Source organism: Ursus americanus, chromosome 3 (assembly GCF_024610735.1).
Source record: "Ursus americanus isolate L20-20 chromosome 3, mUrsAme1.1.p, whole genome shotgun sequence".
NCBI classification, from domain to species: Eukaryota; Metazoa; Chordata; class Mammalia; order Carnivora; family Ursidae; genus Ursus; species Ursus americanus.
The window spans coordinates 93,405,694-93,425,418 of record NC_142129.1 but is presented as its reverse complement, the minus strand read 5'-3'; the positions used below and the strand labels follow the sequence as shown (position 1 = coordinate 93,425,418).

General features: G+C 57.7%; 1 protein-coding gene across 3 annotated transcripts; it reads left to right on the top strand.

The window, feature by feature from the left end:
• Positions 1-2,838: 2,838 nt before the first annotated feature.
• POLM (DNA polymerase mu) lies at positions 2,839-10,710 on the top strand. Of its 3 annotated transcripts, none has more exons than XM_045793530.2 (11): positions 2,839-3,186; positions 4,579-4,765; positions 5,420-5,518; positions 5,678-5,848; positions 6,532-6,603; positions 8,139-8,259; positions 9,450-9,582; positions 9,720-9,822; positions 9,943-10,167; positions 10,246-10,329; positions 10,489-10,710. In XM_045793530.2, exons 1-11 carry the CDS (start codon positions 3,008-3,010, stop codon positions 10,573-10,575), a joined length of 1,461 nt encoding a protein of 486 aa, XP_045649486.2. In that variant the 5' UTR covers positions 2,839-3,007; the 3' UTR covers positions 10,576-10,710. The 3 variants fall into 3 exon arrangements, with proteins under 3 accessions (XP_045649486.2, XP_087717343.1, XP_045649485.2); XM_045793529.2 differs by having other exon boundaries at positions 2,840-3,186; positions 9,922-10,167; XM_087861217.1 differs by lacking the exon at positions 5,420-5,518 and having other exon boundaries at positions 9,922-10,167.
• Positions 10,711-19,725: the final 9,015 nt, after the last annotated feature.

Here is a 19,725-nt window from a genome sequence, read left to right as displayed (position 1 = left end):
CTCTTGCGGTCTCTCTCCAGAGATCACCAACAGGCCCTGTGAACCCGGAGAGAAGGCCTCGGAATGAAGTCTACCTGCCTGCATCTTGACGCTGAGCTTCTGGCCTCCAGACTGAGAGAAGTGTCTGTCATTCAAGCTTCCGGTGTGGTATTTTGTGACGGCCTGAGCTGACTGACGCAGCAGGTACCCCACACCCACAGTGGTGTGGAGGAAAGCTCAGGAAGGCCCCAGGCCAGCGGCCAGAGCCACAGGGCCAGCAGCATCAGCAGTCTGACCACGTGCCCTCCGGAATGCTGCCGGCAAGCAGCCCGAAAACACAGGAACCCAAAACCGGGGTGGGCCCCAGAGCCGGGGCAGAGTCCTGGCCCCACCGGCTAAGGGCAGGTGCAAATAGCACCAAAGGAACTTTGGAGAAGGTGGTCCACAGGGAGGTTTTGTGAAGGTCATGAGGACTGAAAGATCACCCCCAAGGACCTCTCTGAGCTGGAAATGGAAACAGGAAATAGCTAGATGGGATTCATCTTGGAAAAATGCAAACTCCCATATCTGGGCAAAACTAATGCACACCACAGTGGGAGACGGCCACAGCGCAGAGCAAGGGGGAGGACTGCAGTCCCCAGGGTGGCCGCGAGGGCCCAGGCGAGAGGCCATCGGTGTAGCCTCTCTGACTCTTGAGGGGTGATCTCAGCATGGGGAGAGTCCCCGAGGCTGGGGACTGACGTGTCGGGGAACCCCAATTTCCCAGTTTAGTGGGAAATAGAGGGCTAAGGCTTCTACTTCCCAGTGGGCCAGACGGTGACCTAATGGTCCAGGGAGTGGCAGGGAGAGCACCCCACCCAGCAGTGCTGTGGCTTTGCCCACTGGTGCCCAGGCCTCCACTCAGTGGGCACGGGGGTCCTCGTCCCCCTCACAGAACCTCCCCCGGCCTGTGGAAAGCCCTGTGTTCCTCAGTTTTGCAAGTTGCCGGGCATTTTGAAGCACGCAGATGTGATGGGTCATTAGAAGTTGCCTCTGCCTCTGGGATAGTACCCAGCTGCCCTCCCCATTAAGAGGGAAGCAAAGGGTTTCAGGGGAGAGATGGCCGCCCCCCTGAGGAGAGGCAGGACCGACAGGTGGGGAACGAGGCTCTGATCCCTTCTATAGGCCCTGGGAGTGCCTCCTTCCCTACTGGCCAGAGAAACAGGCACAGGGAAAGGAGAAAGAGGCCAAGGCCCAGGCCTCCTGGCTGGGGAGCCTGCGTCCTGTGTCCCAGGAGGGCAGGGAGGTGTTGGAGGTAGAAGAGGCCTGGCTGAGGAACCAGCCTCCCTCAGCCCTGTGCCCACCAGCTGTGACAGGAGGCGTCCGGGGAGAGAAGAGCAAGGAGAGGGGTGAGAACAGGGCTACACCTGGCCTCTCGCACCTGCTCACCTGAGCATGGGCTAAACCAGCTGCAGCAGGAGGAATCCACCACGTAGAGCCAGAAAATGAGAGGAACACTCCACCCTGTCAAGATGTCGGCTTTCCCAAACTGATCTAGACAATCAAAGCAACGCCAGTGTTGGAAAAGGAATGGCTGAGTGTGGTTTTTGTTTTCATTTTGTTGGCTATGGTTGCCAAACCGGCTTCCAAAAAGTCCTTCCTACAAATTGCCAACTCCCTCACACCTGACAGGTGCACAGATCAGGCAATCTGGTTCAAGTTTAGAGTAGGGTTCATCTGTGAAATTCCTACAGGTGTTCTTGCCAATTTTTCCATTATATCATTGTCTTTTTCTTATTTATCTGTGGACAGTTTCACAATTACAGGAATTAATCTATTTCAAAAATACATCACACACACTTTCCCCCCAGTCTGCCTTTTAATTTTAATTCTTATCACATTTTCAATTTGAATATGGTCGTTTACTATTAATTTTCTTCCCCTTCTCCAGGTTTATTGTGATAGACATTTGTCGACTTTCCAGGACCTTTCCTGTTTGCTTTTCAGATTTGGAAGTTTTATGCATCTGGATTTCATTTTGGTGTTAAGGAGTGACACAGAAAGCCAACTTCTGTTTTTCCAAATGGCCAGCCAGTGGTACGTACCAACGTCTAGGGATGGAGACACCTTCCCGGGTTTGCAGCCCCTCAACCAGCACGTTCCAACCTCCCGCTTCCGCCCCGCCACGGCGCCAGTGCCCCCACCCCCGCTCTTCCCCCGCGCCGCCGGCCGCCCCCCCCTCCGCACCGGGCTCCCCTCCTCCCCTCCGCGCTCCCTACCCCGCCTCCGCCCGCAGGGCCCCGGTACCGGGCTCCCCCGCCGGGCCCCCCGCCCACGCGCGTCTCGCCCCCGCCGCGCTCTCCACCCTGCCCCGCTCTCCCCGCCCCCACCCCACACGCTCCCGCGCCCCCAGCCTCTAGGGCCCCCGCTCCGGGCTCGCCTGCCGGGACCCTCTACCCCCGCGCGTCCCGCCCCCGCTCCGCCACGGTGGCCCCAGCTTCCGCACCGGACTCTCACTCCGGGCCCCCGCCCCGCCCCTCATCCCGCGCTCCCTAGCCCCGCCATCACTCCGCCCACCCCCATCACTCCGCCCCGCCCCCATCACTCCGCCCCGCCCCCATCATTCCGCCCCTCCCCCGCGTTACCCCGCCCCGCCCCCCAGACCCGCGCTCCCCGGCCCCGCCTCCGCGCTCGCCCCCGCGCTCCCCGGCCACCCCGCTCACGCCTCGCCGGCGCGCTCACTGGCCCCACCCCCGCCCCGCCCCCCTTCTCCCCGGCCCCGCCTCCCACGCCGGCGCTGTTCCAGTTCGCTCTGCGAGTTATTTACATAAAAGGCGTGGCCTCTGGTGCTATTTGCATGGAGACGGGGCCTTCGGCGCGAAAGCAATCCCTTAAGAGCCCCGGACCGCTCCGAGCGGCCTAATTTGCATGGGGCAGGGCCTGCTCTCAAGTACAGCCAGGTGCCGCTTCCCCTTCCAGCCGGCCTCCGCCTCCTTTCTTCCGATTTCCGCGCGCGTTTTTCCGGCGCTGACCAGCGGCCAGGGCCAGGATGATCCCGAAGCGGCGCCGAGCGCGTGTCGGGTCCCCCGGCCGCCCTGCCTCCTCCACCCCACCGCGCTTCCCCGGCGTCGCCATCTACCTGGCCGAGCCGCGCATGGGCCGCAGCCGCCGGGCCTTCCTCACGCGCCTGGCGGTCTCCAAGGGCTTCAGGGTCCTGGACGCCTACAGGTGCGCGGTCGTGGAGACGCTTGCGGCCGGGGGTGGGGCTCTTGCCCGCCGTGCCTTGCGGGGGGGGCACCCGTCTGGGGCTCCTGCCCGGGGCGCCTTGCCGGGGGGTGGGGGGCACCTGTCCCGGGGCCCCGGCCCGGGGCGTCTTGAGGGGGTCACCTGCCCGGGGGCTTCTGCCCGGGGCGCCTTCATGTGGGGGGGACGCCTGCACGAGGGGCGCGGGGCGCGTGCTGCGCCCACAGTGGACCGAGGGACGCCTGTGTGGGTATCGCCATGCCGTCATGCCCCGATGACACTGGTGCGTAGTGTGAGGGCCTAAGCACAAAATGCCTGTGCTCAGAACTTTGCAAGTGACCAGCCACTTTCACAAGCGGTGTTTCTTTTCAGCTGAGGATATTAAGATCTAAAACGACTCACCTGGCAGCTGATCCCCAGGGTGGAGGGGCACCTGAGGTTTCGGATTCCGAGTTAATCCTGGCACTGCATGCTAATGTGGCTTTTCTCTCAGTGTCCTCTTCTATAAAAGGGTGCTGGCAGTTAGGGCCAGGAGTGTTCTGTAGGACAGGAAAAGAATATATGCCACAGCCTCTGTAAAGAGCCATATGGTCGTGTGGGATGGTTAAGGGTATCACTGGCTAACTGGCTTCTGCCCTTGGTGAGTTCCTCTTGCCCTCTTAGCCAAACTGACCTCTCCCCTCGGGGCTAAGACAGTGATCTGAGTGAGGCTCCAAGATCAGCAAAAATTATGGGCTACAGAGACACCGCTGAGATTAAGGAAATGGGTTTCCATAGGTTTGAAGTTGGGAGAGCAAACAAATCAGGGGCCAGTCCCCCAGCAGCTTTTTTGGTTTTTGTTTTTTTAAGGGATTTAACCATTCCCAGTGGTTAGACCCGCTCAGAGAGGAGTTTAGTGTACTGGGTGCTGCCCTTTTGCTTATGAGTTTGTTTAATCTGTGTAACAATGCTACACACTAGATACATTATTATCTGCTTTAGAGAGGAGGAAATCAGGGCACAGAGAAGTAAGTGAGATGCCCAAGGCCACACAGCAAGTACGTGGCAGAGCTGGGGTTCAAAACCAAGCAGTCTAGATGCAGCACTTAGATGAAGAGCCTCTGGTCCTGCCCCCTAAGGACCTCCTTTCTCAGGGTCCAGGAGAGAGGAAGACAAACGGAAGACAGACGAGTTGACAGAAACTTGGGCTGGGCTGCAGCTCTGTGGGTGCTGGGGTGGCAGGCATGTGCATCTGCGAGAAGGGCTTTCTGAGGACGTGGCATTTAAAGAACGAATGGGTGCTCACCAGGCAGAGGGGATAGTAAGCAAAGGCCTGGACGCACCGAGCGAGGCAGGAAGGACCTCTGGGCATCAGCTCTGTCCCCTCTCTCTGCCCAGCTCCGAGGTGACGCATGTGGTGATGGAACAGACCTCAGCGGAGGAGGCCAGCTGCTGGCAGGAGCGCAGGACGGTGGCGGCCTCTCTCCGAGGATGCCCCCACCCGGAGCTGCTGGACATAAGCTGGTTCACGGAAAGCATGGCAGCTGGGCAGCCCGTGCCCGTGGAGCGCCGGCACCGCCTGGAGGTGACCTGGGTGGCCGGGCGTAGGGCCTGCGGAGAATGCCCCGGGGCAGGCTATAGCTCGGGGGCGGGGAGAGGCGCAGGTGGCTCGTCAGCAGCACCGCCCTGCCTACAGATGAAGTGAGCAGTGGGACTCAGCGCAGACCACCAGGGGCCCTGGGAGGCCAGGCCATCCTGGCTTCTCCTTTCATCATTCATATGAGCTCTTGGGGTCCACTTATTTTTAGCATCCTCAGGCCTTTCTTGTTTAAGTAGTGGGATGGTAACTCCCGGTGAGGTGACCCGAGGACCAGCAGGTGGGTCTGTGCCTCTGTCCCCGGGGATGCAGGTGTGGACTCAGAGTCAGGCTTCCCATGGTCCATTCCTGGCTCTGCCTGCGGGCCACGAGCCGGTGTTCCTGTCAGCGAGGTGGGGATGACATGCACTGCTAGCCCACTTGATTAAGAGGGTTTCGGGTGGTGGAGCACATGCGTCATATGTGGCGACAGGAATGGTCCTCCATGAGAGTCCGCAGGTGCAATGCCTCCTGCTGCTCTGAGCGAGGAGCCCCTCCTCGGCCTGCTCTGACCCTCCTGTCCTTGTCAGGGGCAGGGCTCTGGGGGCTGCCTGGCCCTGCCAGCCCTCAGCCTCCAAGTGGCCTCTCTATTGCCCCTCACAGGTGGCTGTGCCCGGGAAAGGGCTGCCCAGCCCAGTGAGGATGCCACCCTATGCCTGCCAGCGCCCCACACCCCTCACACACCACAACACCAGCCTCTCGGTGAGCCTTGGGTTCCCAGCCTCCCTGGCGTGGGGCCGGGCCTGTTCCCGGGAGCCCTGCCACGCTGCCCTGTCCCAGCCTGGGGACAGGTGGGTGGGAGCTGGGGCGGGGAGAGTCAGGCCCTTCCGAGCCGGGTCACGGAAGGGCCTCTCCTTGCAGGAGGCTCTGGAGGTGCTGGCGGAGGCTGCAGCCTTTGAGGGCAGTGAGGGCCGCTTCCTCTCCTTCTGCAGAGCCGCCGCGGTGCTCAAGGCCCTTCCGAGCCGGGTCACGGCCCTGAGCCAGCTGCAGGGGTTGCCCCACTTCGGAGAACACTCCTGCAGGGTCGTCCAGGTTGGTGCTCCGCACGCTTGGCAGGGTGGAACCGTGAGTGCAGGCAAGTGGGTGAGGCGGCCTGGGGATCGTGAGCGCGGGGGGTCGGGGCCGAGTGCAGCTGTGGAGGCCGGCTTCCGGGCCTGGGCAAGCGACCATCTGTGTAGATTCCTCGTCTGTAAGTGGGGGCCATACCGTGTGGCTGGGAGGGACCGGGCAGGACGGGTAGCTGGCATTGTTGGCATCGGCCCTGCTGTCTGGGATGGTGGAAGGGAACCCCTGACTTGAAGCAGCTCTTTTTAAAACACAAAGAATTTAAGGACCCAAAATGTTCGGTCCTTCACGTGTCCTGTTAAGTTGTACCATCTAAGGGGTACACTTGCTGCTGGGAGAATATGTGGGGACCAAACATACTTTTGAACTCAAGCTTTTAAGTGAAGTACCATTGCATACGTCACCCATGTCTGGAAAAACCATGGTTTACATATCTTGGGACTTGTCATTCATCGGAGAGGTCCCCTGTGTTCCCTGGGCCAAGGGCCATGAGGCCAGAAATGCTGGTGCCCCCCGGGCGTGCTCTCTATTTCCAAGTGCCCCGGGTCCTGATAGGACGAAGCTGCCCTGCTGAGTGTTGGGGTTCCGCCTGGTCCTTGGGCCCCAGCTCTTGTCTCCAGTCAGGCTGAGACTTTTGCTTGGTCCCCCAGGAGCTGTTGGAACACGGGGTGTGTGAGGAGGTGGAGAGGGTCCGGCTGTCAGAGCGGTACCAGACCATGAAGGTACGTGCAGGGCGGACCCAGCAGGGGCTCGGAGCCCTCCCCCGGATGACAGCACGGTTCCAGCCACGGACGGGAGGCAAGCCGGGGCACCCAGGGGTCAGAGAAGGTCTCACTGAGGAGGTGGCAGCTAGCTGACACCCGATATGCGTGAGGCAGCCCAACAGAGCGGGGCGAGGAGAAGCTTGTGTTTAGCACAGAGGCGTTTGTCGATCGCTCAGCACCATCTGTTCTTATTGGGCTGTCAGTGGAATATTCTCCAGTATGTTTTATCTGCCGGCATCTTAAACAGAGTGTGCTGGATAAAATGTGACTTCCTCCCGGAGCTGAGTCTATGGGGCTGCTCCTTGCACTCTCTCCCCCTATGATCTGGCGTCCTGCTTGTCGCCCTGCCTGCGTACCTTCCCCTGTTCTTACTGCTTCCGACCTGACGTGCCAGAGCTCGCCTGGCCGCTTCCATCTCGCTGCTCTGACCCCTGTCCCATCAGCTACCTGTTGGGGGTGGGGGGCTTCCCTGGCAGGGTGGGTCATCGGTGCTCTGGGAGGTGGTGCAGAATGTGGTGAGGACCAACGGGGGCCTTCAGAGAGAGAGAGGAGCCACGTGTGAAGGACGGAGGGTCCCAGGTAGATGCCCAGGCCAGCAGAGAGGTGGGTCAGCAATTAGGTTAACAATTGGGTTCTGAGCATTTCTTCTCTCCGGACCCAGGCTCTTGGTTCAGGGGATCGAGGGAAGGCCAGCCGGCATAGCCCAAGATGGCAGAGCTGTAGCTGGAGGAAGCAGGGCTCAGGGACCCAAGTGCCACCAGGGTCCTCCTCCTTTCCGCAAGCTGGCCCCCTCTGCCGGCCACCTGGTCACCTTCCGTGGGTTAGGCTTCCACCACCACACAGCCCTGACCTGCTTTGCTTCCAGAAATTCCTGGGGAGGAGATTGGCTAGAGCAGGTGCCTGCCTCTGACCAGTAAGCTGGGGTCAGGGAGGAAAGAGTGACTTGCTGGGGCTGGGGTCCGCCACACCCCTCCGCCCCATGTGGGAGATCCGAGTGGGGCCGGCCGCCCCCGACGAGAGGTTGGCTCCCACGCTGTAGTTCGTGTGGCCGGGCGGTGACTCCAGCTCCTGCTAAAACAACTGTCTGGTTTGCTAAGGAGGAGAACCCCAGTGCGAAGCCCTGGCTGCTGTTAGGTGGGAGCGGCGTGGTTCCCAGTGGACGGGAGGCTGTGGGGGTGACTCGTGTGTGGTGCCAGAGTCACAGGCTGAGCTGCACGGGCTCTGGGGAGAGACTTTTCCAGCACAGGGGGCCGAGGCCCTCAGAGGGAGGTCCGCTAGGGTCTGCCTGGGCTGTCCCCCTGCACAGGCCAGCCTTGGGGTTTGAATCCTCCTGTACGTGCACCGTGTGGCCTCGGGCAGGCTGCTTGAACCAGACAGCCGTGAGTGGCCACGGGGGCGGCCTGGGACGGTACCGCCCTCGCCGACGGCTGTGGCCATCTGTGTCTTCTGTCAGGACCTTGCTCCTGACCACACTGTGCTCGTCCCCCAAACAGCTTTTCACCGGGATCTTCGGGGTTGGGGTAAAGACTGCTGACCGGTGGTACCAGGATGGGCTGCGGACCCTGGACAGCCTCCAAGGGCAGGCCCAGAGGTTGACCCAGCAGCAGAGAGCAGGTGAGGCTCTGAGAAGGACGGGGCCCGGGCCCCCCACACCGCGGAGCCCGCAGCAGTGACACACGGCATGTGCCGGGGGGCTGCCTCGACGGCAGGGATGGGGTCAGTGCACGGAGGTCTCGGGGGCAGGCAGGCCCCTCTGTTTGGTGGAGTGGAGTCTGGAGCCACTGCAGCCCTTTTGCAGTGAACAGTGGTGGTCACAGTGGCTGCTGTGACGTTCACACCTCCCGGCTGGACCAGGAAGGGGAGGCTGTGTCTCAACGGCCCTGTGCACAGCTTGCCGGCATGGGGCTGGGGTCCTGGTGCTCTGGCGGATGGCATGGGGACCTGCATGGCGGGAGAGGCTCAGGATAGGGCCTGCTGAGGGCGGGGGGCCCTGTGCAGTGGAACGAACATGACCTTGAGAGCGTGTCAGGCCTGAGTTTGAGTCCTGTCTCGGCCACGTACTAGGTAGGTGAGCACGGCCCTGAGACTTAACTTCCCTGGGCTTCCCTTACGTTCTCTGGGAAGCACGGGGTTCTATGAGCTTCTCCGTGGGAGGCCAGCGGGTAGCAGGTGTTAGACTGTCCTCCCTGGGGGGCTGGGGTTAGGGCCTGCAGCCCTAATGGACCTTTGAAGGTCTTCCCCGGGCGGGGGGGAGGGGAGGGGAGGTCATGTGGGGTCGGAGGGCGGTGAGATCCATGGAGTCACGTGTCCGATGGAACAAGAGATGATATATGCGCTGGGGCCCCTCAGCCACCTGTCCCCATGACGTGGTCTAGAACCGCCTACTGAGAGCCGGGCCGCCAAGCGCCATCGCTGCCCCTCTGAAACCTCTCCTGACCGTGCGGAAGGCAGCGGTCCCCCCACAGGGGCGGAGGTGGGCCGGGGCTCCGGTGAAGGGGTTCCTGAGCGGCAGAGGCACCTCCGTCACGGCTTACCACCCTCTGGCCCATTCTATGGAGGAGAAAACTGAGGCCTTCAAAGGGGCGATCTGCCTCGTGACTGCATCCACACCAGCATCCTGATGGGACGGACAGTAGTTCTGCCAGATGTTGCCGCTGGGGGACTGGGCAGGGAGCACGGGGGGCTTCTGCCCTTTCGTGAAGCTGCCCGGGGGTCTGCGGTTTCCTCTACTTCAAAGGGAGGAGGGGACGATGGAGAAAGCGAGCGGGCGCGGCTGGGACAGTCAGGAGACCCTGCTTCCTCAGGACTGCAGCACTACCATGACCTGAGCGCCCCTGTCCAGCGGCCGGAGGCGGAGACCCTGCAGCGGGTGGTGGCGGCCAATGCAGCGCGTGTCCTGCCTGGGGCCACCGTGACGCTGGCGGGCGGCTTCCGGAGGTGAGGGGTCTGTCAGCCCTCCAGGGAAGGCACCCGAGCTGGGCCCCGGAGCTGGGCTGTCCCTCGCGGGCAGGACCTGGGCGCGCACAGCAGCCACACCCCCGTGTGGCCCACCGAGTCAGACGGCGCCCCCTCAGGGGGAAGTTGCAGGGCCACGACGTGGACCTGCTCATCAGCCACCCCCAGGAGGGCCAGGAGGCAAGGCTGCTGCCCAGCGTGATGCGCCGCCTGGAGAAGCAGGTGAGGGCTCCTGCTGCCTGAGCCAGACCATTGCCAGGAGGACCGCCGGGACCCTGGCCCCTGCCCCGCGGTGGCCTGCCATGCCTGGTCTGCCCACAGGGCCTTGTCCTGTACCACCAGCACCACCTCGGCCGCCCTGAAGACGCCGCCCACCGGACCCGACAGAGCTGCACCATGGATGACTTTGAGAGGAGTTTCTGCATTTTCCTCCTGCCACAACCCCCAGGCGCTGAGGTGGGGGGCGCCCAGAGCCCCGGCCCCACCGGGAGGGCCGTGCGGGTGGACCTGGTGGCTGTCCCCATCAGCCAGCTCCCCTTCGCCCTGCTTGGCTGGACTGGCTCTAAGGTAGGCACGTGCTGCAGGGGGCAGGGCCTGGGGCTGGGGTGGGGGTAAGCGGCCCTGCCACAACCCCGCTCTCCCCAGCATTTCCAGCGGGAGCTGCGCCACTTCAGCCGGAAGGAGAGAGGGCTGTGGCTGAACAGCCATGGGCTGTTTGACCCCGAGCAGGTGTGTGGCTGGGTGGCTGGGGGGGTGGGAAGGCCTGGGGAGGGACCTGCTGGGCTCCTGCTGCCCTTCCCGACCCCTCCCCACGCCTTTCTGGAGGAAGCCAGCACTATGGGGGGGGGGCAGTTCCCAGGTCATAACACCCCCCCACTCCTGTTGCAGAAGATGCATTTCCCTGTGGCCTCCGAGGAGGACATATTCAGGCACCTGGGCCTCGAGTACCTTCCCCCAGAGCAGAGAAACGCCTGAGCCTGCCTGCCAGCCCCACTGCACTCTGGCAAGCCGGCCTTGTGGGCTCCAGGGAGAGGATGCACTGCAGGCCCAGGTCCTGGACCTTCCCGACCCCCCACCGGGAGCCCCACTATGTGGGGCACAGCGCCCCACCCCCACTTCCAGTCCAGGATCTAATGAAATGAGCACGTGGACCAAACCAAGCTCTGTGTCCTGGATGTGTTGCTGTGCACCTGGCCCCCATCAGCTATGGGGTGATGGTTGGGGGCGGGGGGCACCATGGTGGTGTGCCACTGGGACAGCGAGGTTGCGCACGGCGCCGTCTCTGTGGTGGGGTGCTTGCAGAGCCCGAGGTGGCGGATGGCGGTATCCTGGGGCTCTGAGCTGAGGGATGAGGGCCTAGAGCTCTCCCCCACTGGGAGTCTTCCGTGGGGGGACTGAAGGGTGGCCAGCATCTAGAGAGGGATGGGACAGAGATAGGAGCTGGGGTGGGGGGGAACTTCCGGTGCTGGCCCCCACCTCCCAACCAGGCGTCCGGTCTCTGCCTTTGCTCTTCCAAGCTCTTCTCAGAAGGCCTGTAACAGCAGGTCACGTGGTGTCCCCCCTTGCTCCCTGCGCTCCAGCGGTTCCCTACCCTGCTCAGTAATTTCAGAGTTCTCACCACGGCCCCCAGGGGCCTGGCATTCCTGTGTCCCCCTGACCCCTGGCTTCCTCTGCACCCGCACTGCTCTGACAGAGCCGCAGACACCTGCAGGGCCAGTGGGGGTGTCAGCGTCTCACGGAGGGGCACTGGCCGCACGGTGTTGTCTGCTCCTCAGACCCTCAGGCCTGCTCTGGCTCCGGTGCCTTTGCCGCTGGACCGTCCGCCTGGAATACCGTCCCGACTCATAGGTCTCAGGTGAGGACCCCCCCCCAACCACTTCCTGCAATAAAAAAATATTCTTTAGAGTAACTTGCAGTAACGTTGACTCTTTTTGATATATGATTTTAAGATTTGTAACCTGTGTAGACCTGTCCACCTCCACCAGGCCAACCTTGAAAATAAAACAGCCAGTTATCGTATCGGCAAACTGGGTTTATTTGGGAGTGGCCAAGGAACTGCGGTCCAGGACAGGACCAGGAGGAGGAAGCTGGGAGGGGCTGCTCTGTGTAAGTCCAATGGAGGAGGTCAGGGGCTCGGGGTGGTGCCCGGGCAGCAGGGCAGGCTTCTTCCCGAGCTGGTGCACCGGCCGAGCCTCCCTTCGGCCTCCAGACTCTTCTAAGGGGGGTTGCCTTCGCTCCGTGTGCCCACTCAGCGTCGGGACGCCCCCGTGCTGTCCCATTACAGTCATGTGCTCTCCTGGTGCTTCCCTGTCCCTGTGGTTTTCCTACTGCGAAATGTCCTGTGAGTGTAGGCGGGCTCCGCGTAAGCCTCCGAGACTGGCCCCTCTGCGTGTGCCTCTGCGAGGCCTCCGGGTGGCCGCAGGGCCTCTGGAGTTGACCCGTGCACCCGTCGAGAACGTTGTGTCCAGGCTCCAGTGACCACGAAGAGAACCGCCATAGACTTGGACGTACAGGTGTCCATGTGAACATAGGTTTTCCTTTCTCTCGGGCACACGGTGAGACACGGGGTTTCCAGGGCTTACGGGGTGAGTGTGTGCCACTTTCTAAGACCGTGCTGGCTGTCCCACCTGGGCCAGCTCGGCGTCCCAGGAGCCCGGCTCTCTGTCCTCATCCACACTCGCTGTCTCCTGTGGGCGCGCCCCTCCGTCTACAGCGCCGAGCATTGTTTCACTGCTACACCATCTGTGTCTCTGCTCTGCTGACGGGACCACGTTATTCACTCATTTTTTAAAACATTGAATGCTTGGTTTTCTTACCGTAGGATTTTGAAAGCTCTTCCTGTGGTCTGTGTGTGGGTCCGTTGGTTGTTTGTGACGTGTAGCTGTTCTGGGTGTGGATTGTGTTTTCATTTCTTTTTTTTTTTTTTAAGATTTTATTTATTTATTTGACAGTGAGAGAGAGCCAGCGAGAGAGGGAACACAAGCAGGGGGAGTGGGAGAGGAAGAAGCAGGCTCATAGCAGAAGAGCCTGATGTGGGGCTCGATCCCATAACGCCGGGATCACGCCCTGAGCCGAAGGCAGACGCTTAACCGCTGTGCCACCCAGGCGCCCCTGTGTTTTCATTTCTTACCAGGGGATTTCTCAGAGCAGCTTTAACTCTTACGAAGTCTGGTTTACCAGTGTATCAGTGTACCGTTAGTTTTTCTCCGTTTTCTTGTAGAGCGAACAATTTACATTTAGATGGAGGAGTCATTTTGAGTTAGTGTGTTTAAGTGTGTGGTTTAGGTTGAAGATCTTATAACTGCAGTTAGATGCCGGTGGTTCCAGCACCTGTGTGTCGACAAGACCATCTTTATCCTCCCGAATTGCGCCAAACCTTCCTGAAACGTCCCTTGGCCATTTCTGTGTGGGGCTGCTTCTGTGTTCTCCTCTGTTCCATCTCTGTCTGTGCCCATTGCTTCAAAAGTACCATCCTAACTCGACTAACCTGAATTGGAGAGGAATGCCTAGTATCCGCTGGTGTGAGTCCTTGAACTTTGTTCTTTCCAAATTGTTCTGCCTGCTTTTCTTTAGACTTTCCGTATAGATCTTAGAATCAGCTTGTCTATGAAGGAATACTTTGGGATTCGTGAACGCAGGATGTCTCTGAACGTCTTTGATTCCTTCCATCAGTGTTTTATGGTTTTTCAACTTAGACACCCACGCCTGCTCTGTTAGGTTTATGCCTAATTCTCTTTCCCTTGGAGCTGTTTCAGATTGTTTCGGTTTCCAGTTGTCCCCTGTGAGCACTCAGAAACCCGTGCGTGGATGTTTGTGCTGATACCTGACAGAACTCACTGTGAGTCTGGATTCCTGGCGGTCTGTCTGTCCACATAAACAGCCGTCCTGTCTGTGACTGGGAACAATTTCAGGTCCCCTGTTATTTGCTTGTGTGGCCTCCAGGACTCTGCTGGGGGGTGTGGGCCTCTTTGTCCCGCACCCAGTCCTGGGTTCAGCGTTTCCCCATGAAGATGACGATAGGGGTCCTGCTTCTGTAGGTGCCCTTTATCAGACGAAGGAAGTTCAGTTTTATTCGTAGTTTCTGAGTGTTTTTCTCAGGAAGCGGTGTTGGATTTTGTCAAATGCTTTTTTTTTTTTTTTCATTGAGATGTTCATGAGTTATTTTTGTCAAAAAACAAAACATTCGGGGCACCTGGGTGACTCAGTCAGTTATGCGTCTGCCTGCAGCTCAGGTCGTGATCTCAGGGTCCTGGGATGGAGCCCCACGTTGGGCTCCCTGCTCAGTGGGGAGTCTGCTTCCCCCTCTACCTCTCACCCCTGCTCGCAATCTCTCTCGCAAATAAAGAAAATCTTTAAAAACAAATTCTACTGATATAGTATATTAATTGGCTTTCAGATTTAAACCTCCTGGCATAAATTTCTTGGTGTATAATCCATTTATTTGTTGCTAGATTCTGTGCTGAAGTTTGTACGTTCATAAGAGGTCTTGTCTGCAGCTGTCTCTGATGTCTTTGATGCGTGAGGTGTCAGGGTGACTGCTACCGTTCACTTGAACCAACATGCATTATTGTATTCAGGGCGAGTTCCTCGAAGCCAGCGTGGAATTGGGTGATTTTTAGGAGTCCAAACCATAACCTGCCTTTAATTCAATGTCTTTGCCTGTGATATTGCGATACAGTAAGAAATGCATAAGGGCATCTGGGTGGCTCAGGTGGTTCGGTGTCTTGACTCTTGATTTCAGCTCAGGTCATGATCTCAGGGTGCTGGGCCCAAGCCCCATGTCGGGCTCCCTGCTCAGTGGGGAGCCTGCTTCTCCTCCCCACTGTTGCTCTTTCTCTCTCTCTCTCAAATAAATAAAATCTTTTTAAAAAATAAAAAAATAAATACGTATTTTGGTCTTCCTGTCCACCTCCTGGCCAGAGCTCCGAAATCCCATAAAATGTCTTGGGTGAAAGGAGTGTCTCTTTTCCATGAGGCACTCGGTGGGCTCTGGGACGGCGTCAGGATGGGGCTGGGCTCCAGAAAGTTCAGGCAGTGATTGGAAGCCTCGACTGTACAGCCCAGCCCCATCCTCGAGGGAGGGGAGAGGCGCGGGGGATGTTCCAATCAGTCACACCTGCGTGAGGAAGGCTCCGTAGATCCCTGAAGTACGGGTTCGGAGAGCTGCTGGGCTGGCGAGCACGTCTCTGTGCCAGCAGGGTGGGGCACCCCAACTCCACAAGGTCGAGGAGCAGAAGCTGCTACAGTCAGCACCCTTCGAGACCTCACCCTATGCACCTTGTCATCTATAATCACTTTTATCAGATTATTGTATAACCAGCTGCTAAGTGAAAGAGTCCCCCTGAGTTCTGTGAGTTGTTCTAGCAAATTATCAAACCCAAAGAGGGGCTCGTGGGAAGCCCGATCGGTAGCTGATTGGTCGGAAGTACAGGTGAGCACCTGGGGCTTGCGATTGGTGTCGGAAGCGGGGGCAGTTTTGGGGGACTGAGCGCTTCCCCCGTGGGGGTCAATGCGGTCTCCGGGGAGATGGCCTTAGAGCCGAGTTAGGTGGTAGGACCCCTGGTTCGCCTTCTCGGTGGAGAATCGCTTGATGGGGAAAATTCACAGCTTGGGTGTCAGCGGTGCTGTGAGGAGTGGAAACAGCCTCGTTTCCGTCAGTTGCTGTGCAGAAGACGTGCCCGTGTCTGAGCCCAGACCCCTCCCGATTAATGAAGCGATTGCTTGGGTTGGGGTTAGGCAAACAGTTGTTCTCTGTTTCTTCTTTCCTGCCCTGCTGCTCTCTTCCCGACTGTATTTCTTTGTATATATAATATTTGTGGGGGCACCTGGGTGGCTCAGTCGGTGAAGCATCTGCCTTCTTCTCAGATCATGATCTCAGGGTCCTGGGATCGAGTCCCGCATCAGGCTCCCTGCTCCGTGGGGAGCCTGCTTCTCTTCTGTTCCCCCTGCTTATGCGCGCTCTCTCTCTCGCTCACTCACTCTCTCAAATAAATAAAATCCTTAAAGAAAAATATTTAGTGGTTCTAGGAATTATATACACACTTACCTTTCATAGCCTGCTTAGAATGAATATTTTACCGCTTTGTGTGGAATGGAGAACCTTCACCACGATACAGGTCCCTTTACCCTTCTTGTTGTAGTTTGATTCCCTCTGCATGCATTGGAACCCCCAGCGGACAGTGTTCTAATGATAAATTCTAAATGTATAAATATAGATATCTATGTGTATATATATTAAATATATATGTATATATATATTAAATATATATATATATAAAACTTAAGTTTAGCTATATAGCTAAACTTAATAAAAACTGCCAATTTATCAGGAACAGATGGGTTTATTCAGGAATAAAAGAATTGCAGTCCTGGACAAACAAGCTGGGCAAAACCCTAGGCAAGTCTGGGGAACGAAGGAGAAAAGGCGTGAATTGGGAGGGGCTGTTATGAACTCAAAGTGCGTTGGAGGAAGCTGGAGAAAGAAGTGTGGCGGCTTCTCGGTGGCGGAGCTGTGGCCCTGGGGACGGGGGAAGCGTCTCTGCCTCCTGCAGGGGCACAGACTCGGGCAAGGTCCCGTCCAGGTAAGGGCGAGGCCGGCTCTTCCCGTGGGGTCAGCGATGGACCCGGTGGGAGGGTTGGGAGCGCCCCCTGCTGGAGCTTCCGACTCCATCTCTGGGAGGTTTCCCTGTACTGATTCTCACTATACATGGTTTTGTGGGTTTTTTTATTTTAAAAAAAGGTTTATTTATTTTAGAGAGAGAGAACAAGAATACAAGCAGGAGGGGCAGAGGGAGAAGGAGAGAGAATCCCAAGCCTGATGTGGGGCTGGATCTCAGGACCCTGAGTCAGGCGCTCAACTGACTGAGCCACCCAGGTGCCCCAATATATGTATTTTTACAATTTGTGTTGCTTTTCTTGTATTCTTGATGTTCTCAATTTCCCTACAATACCGTTTCTCTTCTGTCTGAAGAATTTCATTAATATTTTCTTCAAGAGCAGCGGCTCTAGGTATGAATTCTCTTACTCTTTCTTCATCTGGGAATGTCTTTATTTCAGCATCACGCCCCAGGGACATTTTTGCTGTGTAGAGAATTCTCGGGCTACAGTTCTTGCACATCAACAGTTTAAAAATATCGTTCTGCTTCCTTTTGGCCGGCATGGTTTCTGGTGAGAAACCCAGAGCCTTGCAAAGAATTGCTCCCTAGGTGAAGTGAATCATTTCCCTCTGGCTGATTTCAGAATTTTTTCTTGGTCTTTAGTTTTCATACATCTCATCATGATGTGTCTGCACAAATTTCAATTCTAGAATACGGTTTTGTCAGTTGTAATCACCATGCTTTACATTAGATCTTTAGACTTTATTCATTTTACAGACCTCTCCCCGTTTCCCCCACCCCCAGCTCCTGACAATCACTTTTCTATTCTGTTTTCTTTATAGATTGGACCTTATTCTTTTTCTTTTTTAAAAGATCCCCATATAAGTCATACCATGCGGTATTTGTCTTTCTCTGGCTAATTTCACCTAGCATAATGCCCTCAAAGTCCATCCATGTTGTTGCAAATGGCAAGGATTTTCCTTCTCATGACTGAATAATATTTCATAGTGTGTGTATTATATATATAATATCTATGTATATATATGATGATATGTGTGTATCACATCTTTATCCGTTCATACATCAGTGGACACTCAGCATAGATTTCTACATCTTGGCTGCCGTGAATGCTGCAGGGAACATGGGGGCGCCAACATCTCTTAAAGATTCTGTTCTCGGGGCGCCTGGGTGGCACAGCGGTTGAGCGTCTGCCTTCGGCTCAGGGCGTGATCCCAGCATTGTGGGATCGAGCCCCACATCAGGCTCCTCTGCTATGAGCCTGCTTCTTCCTCTCCCACTCCCCCTGCTTGTGTTCCCTCTCTCGCTGGCTGTCTCTATCTCTGTCAAATAAATAAATAAAATCTTAAAAAAAAAATTCTGTTCTCATTTCCTTCACTACACACTCAGAAGTAAGATTGCTGGAGCATATGGTAGTTCTATATTTTTAATCTTTGGAGGAGACTCCATACTGTTTTCTGGAGTGGCTGCACCAGTTGGCATTCCCACCACAGCGCTCGGGGGTGTGGATAATCTCAGCAACACTTGTCATCTTTTGTCTTTTTGGTGAGGGCCATTTTAACAGGCATGGGATGGTATCTCATCGTGGTTTTGATTTGCATTTCCCTGATGCTGAGTCATGGGGAGCATCTTTTCAGCACCTACTGGGACTTCCTTCCCTAGGACTAAGGGTTGGCTTCCAGAGACACGTGGCTGCAGCACCTTGCAACTTCCAGGCCCTTCTGTGATACCCTTGGCATTTCCCAGGCCCAAGTTCAGGTCTAAAATACAGATATAGGGGCTCCTGAACTCACGTCCTTCTCTGGACATGCCAAATCCCCAGGTACCGAGAAGCAGTTCCCTCTAAAAAGAAATTCAGAAACTAGCTGAACGGGGGCGCCTGGGTGGCACAGCGGTTAAGCGTCTGCCTTCGGCTCAGGGCGTGATCCCGGCATTGTGGGATCGAGCCCCACATCAGGCTCTTCCGCTATGAGCCTGCTTCTTCCTCTTCTACTCCCCCTGCTTGTGTTCCCGCTCTCGCTGGCTGTCTCTATCTCTGTCAAATAAATAAATAAAATCTTAAAAAAAAAAAAAAACTAGCTGAACGATTCCTACATACTGGGCAAATGTGAAAATACCCACAGCAAACTGGTCACCAGTGTCTCCCTGGAAGGAGCTGGTGCCTGTGTCTGCTGGCCTGGCTTTGGCAGCTGCCATCCAGAGGACATGCCCCTTGATCACCTATTTCTGGTGGCCAGTGGGGTTGCATTTGGGGGGCCCCACAGGACTGTTCAAAGAAAGATACCGTGTTTAAACAGCTATCTGCCCAGGGCTCAGCCCAGAGTATGCAGACTGAAATCCTATCTCCCCGGGTTTCCATGAAAGAGGACTGCTAGGACGGTGGCCTCCACCTGCCAGCCTTGGGGTGCGGAGGCTCCCGTCTTAGGGGCGCAGACCTGGGAAGCTGTCCCCTGGGAGGACAGCAGGGCTGGAGGGAGAGATGTCAGGGCTTCACACACTCAGGTCCGGGTCTCAGTGTAGTAGCTGACCCCTCTGCTGGCCTCCGGCACACCCTGTTCCATTTTCAGGAGCGTGAGAAGGTGAGGGTGTGGTGGCTAGGGCAGTGGCATGGGAGGAGCCAGGGGACCCTGGGCAGGCTCCCTCATGAGGCCACAGCTTCTGCCCCAGTGGCCTTTATACCCCAAAATCTGAACGCAGGGGGCTGGTTCCCCAGCACCAACCTCGTCCCGCTTCTGGGTGCTCCTGCTGAGCTGGGCAGGAACCCAACAACCAGTACCTCCGGTCCTGGAGGCCCCTGGGGGCCATGACTCTGGGGTTTCTCTTTCTTTGAAAGGTGGTTTCAGTGGGGAGGGGCCAGCCTAGCTTGGGTGAGGGCAGATCGGCTGGGAGAGTGCGAGAGCACCCTCTGCTCCCCTCTGGCCCAACCCCTCTAGCTCCCTGGGTTGTCTCGGCCACGGCTCTGCCCTCGCTCAGCTCAGCCCCCTGCCCACATCACCAGGACAGACTGCCCGCCCCAGGGCTACGGCCCCCACCCGCTCCCCTGGCTCTGCCCACAGCGACCTGACCTTTTGCTCCCTTCTGTCCCTTGAGGGGACTAGTGGAGGTGACGTCTCAGTGCCTCCCAGCCTGGCCCTGGGCCACAGGCTCCCTCAGGACTCATTCCGTGGGCAGGGCAGGGCAGGGCAGGGCAGGGCAGAGGGAGCTGGGGAGGGAGGCCAGGACTTCTGAGGAAAGCCCCTGTGCAGCCCCCACGCCCGGCGGAGCAGAGCAGAGCCCCTGGGGGAACCTCCTGGCAGCTCACGGGCACGCGCATATGCACACACATGTAATAGACACGGACATACGTGTGTACATGTGACACCGGACACGCGCACCTGTGCACACATACGTGTGCACATGGGCAAAGACAGGGCCTGCACACACATGTCCCCGGGCTCCCCTTGACACGGGCCAGCTCCCTTAGCGGGATGCACGCTCGCCCGCAGTTGTGCCCACAAGGACTGGCAGGAAG

What these genes read in the sequence shown, in the direction of transcription:
- POLM (XM_045793529.2), top strand. Translation starts at nt 3,008, where the DNA reads ATGATCCCGAAGCGGCGCCGAGCGCGTGTCGGGTCCCCCGGCCGCCCT. An exon ending in AGCGCCGGCACCGCCTGGAG is followed by an intron (nt 4,766 to 5,419) that starts GTGACCTGGGTG and finishes TGCCCCTCACAG; the next exon opens with GTGGCTGTGCCCGGGAAAGG. An exon ending in ACTCCTGCAGGGTCGTCCAG is followed by an intron (nt 5,849 to 6,531) that starts GTTGGTGCTCCG and finishes TTGGTCCCCCAG; the next exon opens with GAGCTGTTGGAACACGGGGT.